Below are 16,449 nucleotides of genomic sequence, written 5' to 3' on the forward strand. Positions count from 1 at the left end.
TGCCGGAGGGGATCCAGCAAAGGGCTACAAAGATGATTAGGGGATTAGAACATCTCTCTTCTGAGGAAAGGCTGAGGGAATTGGGCCATTTTAGTCTAGAGAAAAGAAGATTGAGGGGGGATCTTATTAATGCTTATAAATACTCAAAGGGAGGGTGCCAGGGGGATGGGAACAGTCTTTTTGCAGTAGTGCCCAGTGATAGGACAAGAGGTAACAGGCACAAACTTCAACACAGGAAGTTCCATCTTAACATGAGGAGGAACTTCTTTACTTTGAGGGTGGCAGAGCACTGGAACAGGCTGCCCAGAGAGGCTGTGGAGTCTCCCACTCTGGAGACATTCAAAACCCGCCTGGATGCCATCCTGTGACACCTGCTGTAGGTGATCCTGCTCTGTCAGGGGAGTTGGACTAGATGATCTCCAGAGGTCCATTCCAACCCTGACCATTCTGTGATTCCGTGATTCCTGTCCTGATCCTGCTTAGTTCATGAAATGTGATGAGATCAAAGCTTACAATGCTTTCTGCATGGCTTCTGATCTTATTTTGCTGTTCAACTAAAAATGCCGCGTCCCTGCTAAAAGAGGGAGGTAGCTCTGCTGACTTCCCTGAGAGGTGTCAAAAGGTTACTAACTCCCCCAAAGGACTATGTACCACAGATTGTGGTGTTGGTTTTTTGGGTTTGTTTGTTTGTTTGTTTGTTTGTTTAATAATATTGAATTATTTGTTTTTTCTGATGTGTTGCATTGGCTGAAAAATAACTGGTGCTTTGCTTCACATTTACAGTATTGCATTTAACAATTTTTTAAAACTTGCATTCAGCTACCTAATCCAATTTGTAAATAAGTATTTCTTTTTGGGGCAAAGGAAGAAGACTCTTTTGCATTGGAGCCATATCGAGCTCTTAGCACCTCTCTCCAGCTGTGCGAGGGATACAACTGCTGGTCAGCTGGCCCGCATGCACAAATTGCTGGCAGGTATTTCTTGACAGCAGAGGTTTTTTGGTACTGTCAAGAGCTTAGTTCAGGGGGGATGCCCCAGCTGCGCATCCAGAGTGTGTTCAGAGCAACTTCTGCAGACCAGGAGGTCTGTGGTCTGAGGATGCGGTTACAAGTCAGGAAGCCAACTTTACCTTGCCTGCAGCAGGAAATTCAGCTGATTGCTCACTATGTTTTGAGATATACTGTTGGACCTTGGCCTTGATCGAAGGTTTTCAATATACAACCTGCAAAATCTGTGCTAACAGCCCATGCAGAAACTTTTTGATTACTGTCTTCTCTTGACCAAAAGGTATTTGTAGTAGAGATTGATTTTTGCTGGAAGGCTCCCAGTTTGGTAGTCTTCTTATTAAGTCCTTCTGTGTGACAAAAATGTAGAACTTAAGCCAAGGATCGTGGTGTAACTGAAATGTTTCAGAATTTAAACTGGTTGCATGGCTGTTACAGGGTTTGAGTCAGATTCTTTAAACGTCTCTATGTTTTCTCCTTCCTCAAATAAGTAGCCCCTATTCTTCACAGCAGGATCGTTTAGCAGGGTAGGAGCTACTTCTCTGAGTTTGTGTTTGCCCTTTCAAAATACGTAGAAATATGGGAACAGAGGTGAAGACATGGATTATATTAATTTTGCCAAGACTATTTTGGATGACTTGTGCCAATGAACCAATGTTCATTCTTAAGACAGAGAGTTGATGTAAATATTTCTTTAAAGGGCTCATGATTTGCAAGCTGACCCCAGCTTGAAAAACAAATCAAATCAAGGGATTGGTAAGCTTAAAGATGTTTTTCTGTCTTACAGGTGTACAAGAGGTTGGTGTGCTTCCCTTTGACACAACTGGCAGAACTGCTGAGCTAATGCAGTGTGAGGTATTTTTCCATTCTTATTTTCTTCTATTAGCAAAAAGAATGGGATAACCTCACCAGATTTTCTTAACTTTGCTAGTACCTACTAGTGCTGAAATCTAATTTACTATAATGTTTTACCCAAGGGAAACCCTAGACTGCAGTTTCTTGCCTGTGGTTGGTGGAAATCTTCACTTCAAAGGCTTAGCTTTCTATTTACAGCTCTTTTAGTTATTTAAGACTTGATCAAACTTCCCTTTTTACAACAAATTGGGTCCCAGATGTTACAGCAAAAGTTTTCCAGAATGACAATTGTGTGTTTTACCCCGTGTGCTTCTCTAGTACCCCCTGTTCTGGAGCAACTTGGTGTATTCAGGGTGAACCTAATGAAAATCCTGTGGTGGTCTGCACTTAGCAAAGACTTGGTGGAGTTTGACTGGTAGAATCTCTTTCAGCCAAAAAAGTCAGTGGCTGTAGAGGCTACAGCCAGTCCAGCTGTGCAGAGATTATTATTTTCTCTGCGGTACCTCCTCTGAGTTGCTCATGGGCCACTGCAGAACTGCAAACAGAGACAGTCTCTCCTGTGTTGTTAGTGCTCCCGTGATGGTCCCGCCTCTGTCCTGCGAGGAAAGCGCCGAGGAAGAAAATTGGCATTGCTGAGCTTGTGGCTGAAATGAAGAAAATTAACATATGCTGCTGCATGGAGAGAGTGGAAGTGAGGCCCTAAGAAAGCCTGCAGGTAAGACGAAGTAATTTACAAATAGTTAGTGACTGTAGCTGTTTGTTCCCTACGTGTGGCCTAAAAATTTCTGCATCAATAGAAGCAAGAGCTGGAGGTGACAGGAAACCGCAACAATGCTGTATAGTCTGTGCAACAAATACTGTGGGTTTCCAGTGGAAGATGGTCTAGGGGTGATGCTTATGCACTCTCTGTACAAATTGTGGTCAAGCAAATACAATTTTTTCTGCCCTCGTCTGAATAGGCTGTGGATTCTCCCTTCATAAATCCTTACTCCGTGCTCCTTTCTCCCACCACCAGCCTCTAAGCACTGCTGCATGATCCATAGAGTGCTATACTGCAAGTTTTCTCTGACTTGGCAGTCCTCCTCCCTTTATTTGGAAGGAGACAAAGACGCATAGCCCTCTGCAGAGCCTGGGTCTTTTCCTCATCTACCAATTCACACCTCCATCTACAACGTCTGACATGATACATAAATATTATTTTATAATGTGTTGTGTCATGTTAAGGAAAAAGGATAAGGGATCTATTGTCCATACTCCACTACTGATGATAAGGCGATGCGTGTTCATGGACCAAATTGCAAATTCTCTAAATAATGCACAAAAAAAATGTTTAGGTTAGATCTATCATAAAGGTAATAAATGAAGTGTTCTGTACTAATAGATAAGGTATGACTTAAGTGGGTATGTGGGGATGGATATGTAGGCAATTGTCTTTCCTGTAATTTTACAGACAAGTTATGCAACGATAGAAGTTGCAGAAGATTGTCATATTAAGTACCCACACAGGATCATTCCTGATTCCTCATATTACAAAGAAAATACCATAACTGTAAACCATAAACTGTAAACTGTTAAGTGTCTCAGCTGTCTAGCAGGGGCATTGTGTTTTATCTGGTAAAAGAACAACCGAGATGGCTGAAATCATAATATAACTGATTAAAAAAAAAAAAAATACAGTCTCTGTCCCATAATAAAGATTAACTGACTTTTGAAAAAAAGCGGATGAGGACCTTCAGGGTAGTACTAGAATCATAAAATACATGACACCAAAAATAGTACTCGAAGGGGAAGAATATCTCACACTTTGTAAAACTTTTCCACAACCTTTCATGATATGGTGTATAATAGCCAGAGGATGATTACTCATGGAGCTCTGAGATTAAATGCAAAATGACTGACCGAGGCCATACATGTACTAATTAATGCAAGAAGGAAGGCTTTCCATACCTGTGAGGGCTTAGATATTACCATTTACATTCTATGGCATGCTTGTGAGAAGTCATTGCCTACAACAGAGGTTATATTGGTTAGTTATAACCCATTAGTGGGCTACAATTATTTTTTCAAGACCAGTTTAACTCAAGATTTACTAACAAACACTGAAGACTGTAAAAAAACCCCATGAGTTTATTTTGCTTTGCTGGGCTAGTATTTGGATGACATAAAGCATTGCTATTTGGGTCAGATACTAGAGGACATTCCTGGTCCGTGCTTATGGAGTGTGCTAGGCAGGGGATTTAGTGATGAAGAATACCAGCAAAGTGGGAAGACGGGTTTAGAATTACCAGCAAGACATATCAGACTCTTATTCTTGGTAATGTTAGCTTTTATATATTGCAAGAAATTGAAACTGCCAAGGTAATTCAGCTGTAAAATATGTCACAACTATTCTCTTCTGGGGTTGGACGCACATTGCCAAGGGCTTTGGTCAACAGCTGTCCTGTCTTGTCTAAAGAGTGGGTTATAAAGCTGGCGGTAGGCTTGGTGTCTCTCCATGGCATCTGATGAGGCCCAGAAGCTGATAATACTGATAGTTTTTGAAAGCTTTGAGCAAAGTGGCTTTCTAAAGACAAACAAGTCTTTCGACAAGCTTCATTTATGTAAATTTGCATGTTTTTGTTTTTAGTGCATAATTCACTTGGTTTTGTTGTTTCAATGGAACTTTCTCGATGCTTGAATTAATGCAGTAATTAATTAGATTAGTGTTTTTATCCTGCTAGTCCTTTGAAAGGCATATGGAGAAATAAGGCAAGATGTGGTCATGATAAGGTCACCCTGAAAAGTTAATGGACTTTGATTCCATACGAGTCCAGGTTAGGAAAAGTTTTCATAACCTGTAGATCTGAGCCAGGGATCTTGTCTGGTGCTCACTTGGCAGCTTTTGAGCAGTGTGTGGAGGAACACGTGGGTTGAGGTGGAAGTAGGGGTAGGGGACTTCTGGTTGCACAAATGTAGCTGAACCTACACAGAGGAATAATGGAGTGAGGAGATACCCCTGAAACACGGGTTCAAAACAATCCAAGCAGCCAGGACTGCTGTGATCAGCACCGGCCATGAGGCTGAAATCACAGAATTGGGATGGGAGCTTTGGGACAGGTCCCCACAAAGCAGCTCTTTTAGGACTGGAGCAGAACAGCAATGGCGAGTCCTCCCTCCCAGGTCCCCTCACCTACTGCTGAGACGAGCTCAGCCTGCAAGAAGGGAGCTGAGTAGGTGTAGCGTGGGGTGAGACAGAGTCCTGGGTTTTCATAAACAGTATGTTGTGTGTGTAATGTGGAAGAGGGGAAGGAGGTTTGATCAGGCTGCTCTTACATCAATCGCAATTGCTTTTTCCGTGTATATAGTGTTTCCCATGGTTCTTTGTACTGTTTCCCATTTTTCCTCACCAAAATAAAAAAATAAAAAATAAAAATTGAGTAGAACCTGCTGACCTTACTATGGAGACTTTGATACTAATTTCCCAGTGGCATAATCATCTGGCTAGGAACCCATGTCACTTTTATTCAGCGTGCGGATGAACTCCCCGGGGGGCTCTGGTCTCTCCCATCACCAGAAGGTGGTGCAGGATAGCTGGGGCTCTGCAGGTTTTCTGCCACGTTACAGGGCAAGAGCCAAAGCGCTAAAGGGATTTCTCTAAGTGCTTACGGGGTGCCTAACACAGCACACACGAGCCTGCAAGTGTCCCAGGCCAGCGGATATTGCCAACAGTTAAGCCAATAGGTCGCCTGTTATATGAGGTGGATGCACGCTGATGTTTTTCCTTGTGACCGAGTTTACTGCGTGCGCTGCTGCGTAGGATGCCTTGTCCTCACCTCTTTCCCCTACTCCTCCTTTTCCTTGGAAACTATCAGTTGTTTCCTGCCGTGCCCCAATTTCAGAGCAGGGTTAGTCAAAGTAACCTTCCCAGTGCTGGAGTAAACCTAAGCAGCGTGTGCTCGCCTTCAGAGGGGCAGCACAGCTTGGCAAACCCTTCAGAGGTGCTTTTTCATTCCTCAAGCCCTGGTAGGTTTGTCTGTCAGTCCTGCATGAAAAGAGATTGTGCCCCTCCTCAGGATAGCTCCATCAGGCAGTGCAGTCTAACGGGCTGCTAAAATGTTGGCAACAACAAGTTAAAGTTTCAAAGCCGTCCTGCCTCGTGGCCTCTTTCCAAACAACGTATTATTTACCCTTTCCCTTCCTCCCTATGGTAATTAGCAAGATGCTACACTGGAAACGGAGTGGCTGCTCCCTCCCTCCCTCCCTCCCTCCCTCCCGCTGATGTGCATCTCTTATATTCCAATATATATTGGATTATACAAGCTGGTTGTTTGAAGTTCTAGTTAACCTGAAGATACAACATTTTCTGGCTGACGTGGTGAATTCATCATCTGAATTGCCAGCAGCCACTGTGCGTGTTCAGCGTGTTTCCAGACAGGCTGCGCTTTCCAGGATTTTGGCTGTGGTTCTTGTCTTTTATTGTTATTAAGTAGTCAGGGATCCCATAGGGCCCTTAATGAATATGGATCAGAATATGTACTTAGTTGGTACCATAAGATGACATGACAAAGTTAGGCAGGTATGCTATAGTTAAAAAAAGAAAAAGAAAAAAAGAAAAAGAAGCCAGGTTCTGATTTCAATTGCACCTCTTTATCTCAATACGTTCAAGTGAATTGCGCTGGTCTTATTGCTGTCTAGTGAAACCGTAGTAAAAATCAAGACAAATATCTATCTCCAATACATCTGGGGACTTGATTGGGTTTAATGTACTTTACCAGGATTTTGGTCACGTATAAATACATAAAAACGGTTAACAGTGAAAGTATTACTAAACGTGTTCTGAGTTAACTCAGCTGTGTAAATGTATCTCTAGGATAAGGTGACTTAAACCCCAGAGATAACTGTCCTCCTTATCCACACTATGGTATTTACTTAGAAGGAAGAGCAACATAAACTGTATGAATCAGATCGAAAGCAGCCAAAAGGTGGTGGTGGGTGGTGTTTTTTTCTTTTTAAATTACTGAAATCAAAGGGCCATTGTTAACGAGTCTATGTAAGCAGTAGTACAAAGTCTGGCTTAGCTTACTCGTCACACCACAGTGAGAAACTGCTGCTCTGAGTTTTGGATTGCTGTAAAGCCTGGTCTGCTAAGGAGAGGCCAAAATGGAGAGTAAAGTCCATCTGCTGTAATCTTCACTTCCGCTGGAAGAAACTCACATGTTGTCTTCTCAAACCAGCCGCCTGTTGCAAATTGGTTTTGAACAGGGAAGGTCATGCTCAAGTCCTGGTCGGTCCTCTCCTAGGAAATTTAACCGCAGTCTGCCTGACTTTTTAATGTTGCAGTTCCCTGGGTTACCATAAACAAAATATTTTATATATGCAAAGTATTATTTTTGTATAGTGGGTGTGGATTTACGATTGCTGCTTAGCTAAGACTAAGGCTAGGCTCCTGATTTTATATTGACTTCTGATGTCACATTCTCTCATCTTGTATGTTAACTCCTCAAAATTACATTTTCCTTTTTCCTCAGTTGAAGCCTCTCATACTGAAAATTGCCATGCTTCGAATTCAGTGAGACCGGTATTCATTCAGTAGTTCTGAAAATAAAGTACTTTGCATGAGCTAGTTGAGACAGCATTTAATTTTTTAGAAATGTGAATACAGTTGGCATTCCAATTTTCCCTGTTGGAGTCAGCCCTTGTCAGTCACTTGTTCTGACAGGAGCACAGGAAAAAAAAGGAGTTAAAGGAAAACACTCACGACCATCTCAAAAAGATGGGACGGATGGGACATGAATTATGGGAGGGGAATATTTTCCAGTAGGTTTGCTGCGTTTTTTAAAATGGTTGAATGCAAAGCTGACCGTCTTGAGATTCTTATTGCTGAGATTTTATTTTGTGCGTCCTGTCTGTAGAAAGCCATTTCTTTCTCACCGTAACGGTTTGGTTACTGAATACCGAGACCAAAGTAATAAAGAAATACATGAGTCTCTTCATAAAGCTACGCTGATTTGTACTATTATGCAAGGTTTTATCTTTCTTCTGATGTCATGGTAATTATAGCCCTAAAAGCCTTCAGACGTCATGTATCTTGCATGTACTGACTGAGTTTAAGCATAAAAAGATAAGGATGTAATTACAATGGAGCTTTTGAGCCTTACTTAGTCAAAACCCATCTATGGCAGCAGAAGCTTTATTTGCTATAAGGATGAAGACAAAGGCCCAGAAACCCAGAACTAACGCAGCCTCAGCCCCTTCAAAATTTTTACATGGGTTTTGTGCTAATATTTTTCTCACTTATTTGGAAAGCATTGGGTTTTCAAAGCGTTCGGCACAGAAGGGGTTACGTTCGCATCCGCACTTTGCAATACACCCTCTCCTTTAGGGATTTACCAGAGCCTTTGCAACTGAGGTATTGCTAACACACGGAAACACATTTACCAACATGCAGACCAAGCGCTTGTGTCACTTCACATCAGCTGTTACGCTCCCCCCGTTCCCTATAGGTGCTGGCAGCCGGGGCATTACACCTACAGGCGAAGCTGATGGTTCACGCAATCACCTCTTCTACTGAGTAATTTGTTTTTCAGTATTTTCACCTACTCTGAACAGGCCAAGGACTTCGTAGAGCTGATCACAGCTGCTGCACCAGTGGTTTCCTTTGGAGCCAGCCTTCAGGTAGACAGTGAAATACTAAACCGTGTGCAGAAACTTCCATTTTGAACACAAGTTTAAGAAAAAGATTTTTATTTGTTACTTAAAGACAAAATTAATATACAGTTTGCAATTACAGAAATGATTGTACCCCACTTAGAACTGAGGTTGTAAAGGTACACGTTACGGTACCCAAGATTTACACGGTACAAGCAAATAACCTCCAGGAATAAACACAGAACACTAATGGTATGTAATCATGGTGGCTCCCAGGCATAAGGCTGTTGTGCAGCACAAAACATTTGTGTATAAAGAGGCAGAGTGGAAGTCAGCTCTGTAAATGTTGAATCCTTGTACACAAAGAGACATATCAGATATTTATTGCAGATTATACGCAGTCATCCTCGGGGAAGCTGAAGTATTTTTTGAGGATCACATAGGTTCTGGCCAGAATCTAATGTCATATTGAAAGCTTCTAAACTTGCAGAAAGGCGCCCATTAGCTTCAAGCACCTAAAACCTCTAAGCCCTGACCCATTTTCACATTTTCAATAACTGAAATGGCACCAGGCTGTACATTTTAAAAATCCTCTTTAAACATGTCACCTAAAGTTGTTATTCATTTCTTCTCCTTGTTCAAAAGCTGCGAGTTTTTTGGCTAATGACTGGAAGGGGTTACCTTTGTTTAAATAGCCTAATCCTTTCTCTATTAATAGCTGTCTCTAAACAAATGTTATCTGACCTTCTAGTTCATGACAGAATTGAGCAAACTCAGCTGTTCAGGAACATGCCTTTTGGTGCCTACAAGTATTTTATTAAGATATCTTTGCAAAGCAAGGCTTCAGGGGAGGAATAGCTTTGCAAGAACATCCCAGTACACATGCATAAGGAATGACTGGATCATTTTAAGTTACGACAACGGGAGGGCTGTCGACACAGAGAAACCCATGCAAGGATACATACAGGGTGATCCTGTGCTTTAAAAGGCACACGTTTCTGCCAAGAGTATTTCTAGACCAATTTCAAAAGATTTCTTCTGCCTACAGTTCAGATTTTCCTCGTTATTAAAGATTACGTCAATCTCCAGAAAGAAAAACAAATCACTCCTCAGTTTCTCTGAGATTCTTATAATGGGAAAGACAGAATCTCAGTCAAAGTGACTAGGAACTCAAGACAGGAGCATCAACTTTCTACATCAAAATACCACTCATTCAGGAGCAAAGCTTTCATTGACTACAGCATGAACTGGTCTGCAAATGCTAAGTTCTCTTTTACGGAGAAGCATATCTGCCGAAGAAAAGTATGCTTTGCGTTGGGTTGTGGCGAATAAAGAAAAGGAAAGGATGGTCAGCATTGAAATCCTCTTCTATAATCATGCAGAGCATAGCAATGCCAGCGGTGGCAGCGGCAGCTTCTGTCCCTTCCTCATTCACTTCTACAAAAGCCTTGTGGACAACTTGAGAGAGAAAGAGGTCACGTGCCCCTGACATTCCTGACAAGTCAGCCTTGCCACTGTCAAATACATCCAACAAGCCCATAGCGGCTAAATCTGATTTAAGGTCATAGCTTTCTTCTAGCTTAAACTTTGGCAAACGCACATGAACATCAGTGGAATATAGGTGCTCTGGACATGTCCATTCCTGGAGCTTCTCCAAGGTAAGCTGCTTTTCCAGCTAGAATCAAAAAGACAGAGATCATTACACATCACCACTGTAGAAATATTTCATTTTCAGTAACATTTACAAGGCTTTATAGAGCACTATACAACTGTAAAGCAACTATACAAAAACTACCATACCCGTATCTTTGATAGCTCCATATAGATCAAACAAATGCTATTAAAATTAAGTGGAGTCCGTGCAGTTTTTACTTTACAAAGTAATGCAGACATTTGCTTCTTGCTGCAACGTACAGAAGGGAAAAACATGCACTGATCATGTGTGTTAAACAGTCACTGTTTAACTTAATGGAATTACGGAATTAAAAACAAGTACCAAAAATAATCATCAGAGAGCTTGAAGAAGCATATGTGTTCCTGGTCATTTAATGGAAAACAGTCTTACTACTTTAAGGCTGAGAAAATAAAGACATTCAAAGGGTAATGAAAGAAAAGTTCTGCCATTAAAGATGACAAGGCAAGTTAATTCTCACAGTTAACTTTGTCTTCACAGTCGCCCTCATGGTTCAGCTCAGCAAGCCAAAGGATGCACGAACACAAGCACAAAACCAGAACACAACTTCTCTTCCCGATGCAGCACGTGCACGTATTCTTTACTGGGTGCTACTAGAGCATTGTCTAAAAAAATGCTTTGATAGATATGGGGCTCTGAGAACACGGGTTCATTAAGGCTTTACTTTTGAATGGTTGAGCTTATCCATTAAATAACTGCGTTAGCTTAGCTAAATGGGTCACCTTCTGCAGTCCAGTGGAGTCATCTTCAATGTCATCAGGTAACAGGATGATCATACTAAGTTCTCTTCCCTCGTAAGGCAGCTCTAAAACACGGATCTTCTCTTCAGGGATATACCCAAACCGAAATTTATTTTCCTGATACATCATTTTCACTGTCTTTCTTTCATTCTGGATGGATAAATGGTACCAAAAGTAACAGTTAAGAAAATACTAATTTAAAGAACTCATAGGAAACAAGTAAGTTAAAAATTGCTTTCTTGCAAAAACTCTCCCTCCATTATATCAGGTGATTATAAAACTGCCTTCATCAGACTGCCAGTTTAATAACAGTTTCTTCTGAAGACATAATGAGTTGGTATTATACTCGGTTCTCCTTTGGCTTCTATAGCACAGTACTCGCAGAAACTGAAACAATTTCTTCAAGTTGCAGTACCTTTATATTGTTCTAGCCCCAAAACTGACTATGTTAAAAGTCAACAAAGATCTGCTCTGTTCAGCATAACGCAGATGGATGGATGCAGTATCTTGTAAAGCTGTTAACATAAGCAGAACATAGAACAAGAAAATGGGCCTTAACCAAAATGTGCAATCCTTTTAATACTGTTAACCTAGCATCACAAACAGGCACAGTTCATAGCAGCTGAGACTGTCAGCAGACAGAAACTCTGCTAGGCACTGGCAGGGTCCTAAATCTATACGTGAGAATTGTCTCTGATACTATTCCAGTAAGTGAGATAACAAATAGCTTGCTGAATACAGAAAAATACTAAAATTGATAAAAAACCCTCGGGTGAACCGAAAACGTTCATGCAAGACTTTATTATTTTTTTTTATTTTATCTGTAAGCAGACCTTCACTTTAGCACCTATATTGTTTGACCTTTTCGTTAGATACATGCTACCAAGACATATCTGTATTACCTTATTTAACCGAAATGGCATGTCAGTGGTTTCGGCTTCTTGAAATTTCTCTGCCCAGTTCCCTTTGAAATAAATAGCGTTCACCAGTACGAGCCTGGTCATGTTATTAACTGAGTCTTCAGACAGCAGATTAGGGATTTTACCTTCAGAGGGGGCAGAAAAAAAAAGTCACCACAAAATCTTTTAATAAGTTGATGGCATATAAAACATACGTGAAGAAACTGATACCACAGAAATACTACAATTACAAAACTCTAGTCCGTTCCTGTAATAAAGTGTGTTTCAGTACCTGTCTCTTTACTTCACCATACTTTTTAATAATATGCACTACTATAACTTTTGATATGCAGCAATTTGATGAAAATGTATTATTTTTAGCTTAAACCATCATGTATGACTCATCATACTCATCATACAAGAACTAGAAAACACCCACATTTAGGATTACCGGATTTAGAAATATATATACAATATGGACAGGGACTGTCTAAAATCCATTCTCCAATTCATGAGTATAAATCTCTGTTTAGGCATCTCTCCTGCACTCATCGGCCTGAGCACAAAAAATGGAAAAGACTTACGGAACTGTTTAAATGTCTTGCTTAGGTATTTTCTCATTCTGTCAATGCATCAAATGAATATCCCCGGGCAAAATTAAACTGTTCTAAAGGTGGCAGAAAATAAAGCCTATTCCTGCTCCCGAAGTGTGAAACACAGACAGTTACTTCATTAACCAAAGTAGTTTACCTTCAGTTTTCTCCTCTACCCACTGGTTAATTTCTTTCCTGGCTTCATCACAAGCCTGAAGAAAATCAACTGTAGCCAAATCAGCTCCATATAATTTCTGAGTATTAGTCAGGAAATCCTAGATTTTGGAACGATAAGAATAGCTTTCAGTGCACACAGATAAGAAAACATCTCTCTGTGATTTAGATAAGGTGCATGTCAACCAGATTATCACCCGCTCTGAGGTGTGGCTCTAACAGTGCACTGCCTGGGGGGGGTGTCTGGGGTTGGGTCGGGCTTTTTCCCCCCTCTCAGAGTAAGCCTCATATAGTACATCTGCCACGTATACAGCTGATGGGGTGCTTACTGCAGGCGTTGCAATATTTACCCGTCATTCTCCTGAAAAAGGCTCAAGCACAGCTAGAATAAAACAAAGCTCTCCAAAAGAGCTGAAGAGGGAGAAAAATAGCAACCTAGGTACAAACAAAGGTATAATTCACTGGTGGTTGTTTAGACATTTTGGGCATTCACTCCCAAACAAATACAGAGTTTTCAAAAATATTTAAGCAACGTCGTACTAGACCAATGAAAATCCTAAAAAGATGATTGCGACAGACACAGAGCTGGTTGCACCCTAAAAAGCTGGTTGCAACAGAGTGGGATGTGATGATAGTTACTGTAAACTAAGAACCAAGACAAGTAATTTTTCTCTTGAGCCCAAGAGCAGCAGAACCGAGCAAGCAATGAAAAGGATTTGCTGTGTAACACCCTTCAGGTGAGATGCACAGATGTCTACAAATGTGGAAATCCATATGCATGTATGCAACACTTGTGTCGACTGCCCAGTAACATTTAGAAATACACCTAGAAATATTTCAGTTTCATAAATACTCAGATGGCTGCGTTTTCCCACCAGGTTCCACAACACCATCACGATCTGCACCAGCGTACCGGCAAAAAGCTGTAGGACTTCTCTCCAAAAAGACGATTGGCAAGCCGTAAGAGATAGGGAGCATCGCTTCTGTTAATATCCATAGTCAGAGCCTGAAATCTTGAATGAATGTCTTCAACTTCGTCAAAATGAAGTGTCTGAAATAAAAGAAGTGAACTAGTTGCTGCTAATACTGCCTCTAAAGAACATACGGTATATCTATAGGGTGGGTCTGATCCAGTGGGTAGGTAGGTTGAAGAAAGAGAAAAGAGGCTGGAAGCTGCTTAGAGATGTCTGTAAACCTCAAAGAATGAATGAAAGAAACTGGTTCTCGGTGCTACGCTGCCTGCGTCAGCCGCTTGTATTAAGCTCCTGGCTTACAGACAGTCACAGCTGAAGCTGTTGCTCGTAACCCCGAGTCCCATCTGCGTGGTGTCTGCGCGCCTCCCCTCTGCGGAGCACGAGGACTCATTCCCAGGTGGGGAACTGAAAAGAGAGACGATGCCATAGAGACCCTTTAGCTTTCTTGCTTCCCCCTCTGGCCCAAGGGAACCTGAGGTTTTGCATTTCGGAACTTACAATCAAAACTAGCGCAGGGCTTATCTGAGCACTTGAGAAAGGCGAGGCCTTAAGAAAACTTAGAACGATTATCTGTTATGGTTTTATGAAAATAAAACTGCTTATATATATACACGAATGTATATATATATATAAAATGGTATCATCTTAACAATCAAATGCATTACTGCAGTTTCTCTTTACCAGTACCTCCTTTCCCAGAGGCGTGCTGGCTAGGCAAGGCTTATAGACATCACTGGCAGGGAAGACGAGCCCAAAGCAGGGATTCAAAGGAAAGCCCTCATTTCATCCCACTGGGTTTTCGGTCCGGCCTTGCTGCCCACATTACTGCAAGCTGCATTGTACGTATCTATATATATACACACATATCTATATATATAGCTGAGCAAAACATCACAGAGGCAACTTACAAAAAGATTATGATCACAGAAACAAATTTCTATACACTTGCAAACGTCCCTTGACAGCTACCAATCACTGTCTCCCTAATTAGCTATGTTTTCATAAGTAAAGCATTCTGGTATGGGAACAGGTGTTATCAAAGGTGACTATGCCAAAACACGTTTTTCCCCCCAAGCTGCTTTTGCAGGATTTCTGCGGTCAGTAGGTTTATCCTAGGTGGGGCTGTCAGTTTGATTACATGAAATATATGTTCAAAGTCTGTTTGTACGAGTAGCGAGAAAATAATTTTATTGTCTTATTCAGTGAGCACAGCACCACTCAACAGCATAGCACGGTTCCTCCTAAAGTCCAGAATACAAAGGTGAAATTATTCATAGGCAAACACAAGATGATGACTGCAATGAGACATCTCACACGCCCTTTTGCAGTAGCGGGCGTTAGCCTAACAAAGGGAAAAAATAACAGTGACCGAGTCCCTTCAGTTCAGGAGGCCTCAGGGGAAACCGGCACACTCCTACGTACACCATTTTTGCATTTGGCAATTAGTTGGTTGTTTGTTTTTTTTAAACTATCCTACTTAACTTAAGGCTATGGTAGGAATAAGCACGTGGGCTCAGCCCCTCCAAAATATCCGAGTGCCTGGCTGCTACTATGATACCGATACTTAGGTAGCATCATTATGTATTATCACAGTTGCTATGCTTTAAATATAAAACCATGTATTATTATTATTGTGTTTCTTACAAAATACACAGTATTATTAGCAATAAGCATACCATTTGTAACCTCGTATTACAAAGCAATAGTTCTTTGTCAAAATGTGTCACGAAAACTAGTAAGGCCTTGCTGCTGGAAACGCCAATCAATTTAAATGGAGACTGATTCATTATTCAAATTAGTTTCTTACTTCAACAATTAACTTAATAAGTGAAATTAAGTGAGAAACAGGGGCCATCACAAATATGGAAAGAGGGCTCTGGAGCAGAGCAGGCAGAAGGTAACTGCAAAAAGGAGCCCAAGGAAGACTCAGCGAGCACAACAGAAATCTTATCCTGAGCACATAAAAATAATACCCTCCTTTCATTTTTCCTCCTCTAAACCACAACAATTTGTAGTGTAAATAAAATATAAAGCGAAAGAGAATTCTTTTTTTTTTTTTTTTCCCACTAACCTTCAGCACCTGTGCCCCTGTGTCGCCTTTGGCCCCTAAAAGGACCATGGCCAGAGCAGCAGAGATACTGACAGGAGAGAAGAAGATGTTTCCTGTTGGGTTGGTTTCACTAAACCTTCTGAGCAGATCGAGTGCAAATCTGCTGTTGGCATTACGCAGGTTCTCCATGGTTATAGCTGAAAAACAAACAGACAGTGAGGACTCTGGGAAATACTCTTTAAAAACCTAACCTAACCTCCTGTGACTCACAGAGTAGACTAGATTAATCTGGTTGCAGCTGGGTACAGAAACAGCAAGAATTTAATTGTCGGTGCATCTTCTTCTTCAAAAAAAAATCAGTCACATTGAAAAAGTATATTTTTTTTTTTCCACGTAAATTGTATATCCCAACCTTCCCTATAACACTAACTTAAAAGACATTATTTTAAAAAATTCCTTGCCTTCTACTTTGAAATGGGAAGCGTATGTGCTGGCAGGATTGCAGGTTAAAGTCTGTCAGTCCCACAGACCCAGCGCGCCCCAGAGAGCTCGCTCACGCAGCTTCCCCCCCCAAGCCTCCTACCCGAATCCTGCGCAGACAGCACTCACACTAACCGCTCGGGGCAGACTCAGACTCCCTTCTGCAAGCCGCCCATCTTCACCGCGCAAACGTGACACAAAAAAGGCATCAATCCTGCCAAAGGCTTAAGTATATGCTTACCTTCAGCAGTGCAAAGCACCACTCTTTTCACCAGCCCGTTCTGCCCAGAACAAGCGATAACACGCTGCGTCCAGGTACTAACGCACCTGAGTCCCCAGTGGGCTGAGCGGCCCCAAAGG

At 41.5% G+C, this 16,449-nt stretch overlaps 1 protein-coding gene and 1 long non-coding RNA gene across 2 annotated transcripts; one reads left to right on the plus strand and one right to left on the minus strand.

Moving 5' to 3' along the window:
- The first annotated feature begins 1,520 nt into the window (after window positions 1-1,520).
- Window positions 1,521-7,416, plus strand: LOC309669015. The gene is made up of 4 exons (XR_014268877.1): window positions 1,521-1,531; window positions 1,792-1,859; window positions 2,429-2,574; window positions 7,367-7,416. It is a non-coding gene; the product is annotated as an uncharacterized lncRNA (long non-coding RNA).
- A 1,149-nt stretch (window positions 7,417-8,565) lies between these two features.
- Window positions 8,566-15,798, minus strand: LOC309686415 (leukocyte elastase inhibitor-like; the record flags this gene model as incomplete). Its single annotated transcript, XM_082499069.1, has 6 exons — window positions 8,566-10,161; window positions 10,902-11,069; window positions 11,822-11,964; window positions 12,569-12,686; window positions 13,499-13,636; window positions 15,631-15,798. The coding sequence occupies 6 exons, from the start codon at window positions 15,796-15,798 to the stop codon at window positions 9,760-9,762; spliced, it is 1,137 nt and encodes a 378-aa protein (XP_082355195.1). The 3' UTR covers window positions 8,566-9,759.
- Between the last annotated feature and the right edge of the window lie 651 nt (window positions 15,799-16,449).

The sequence above is a fragment of the Vanellus vanellus genome (assembly GCF_965231255.1).
Source record: "Vanellus vanellus genome assembly, chromosome: 2".
Classification (NCBI taxonomy): Eukaryota; Metazoa; Chordata; class Aves; order Charadriiformes; family Charadriidae; genus Vanellus; species Vanellus vanellus.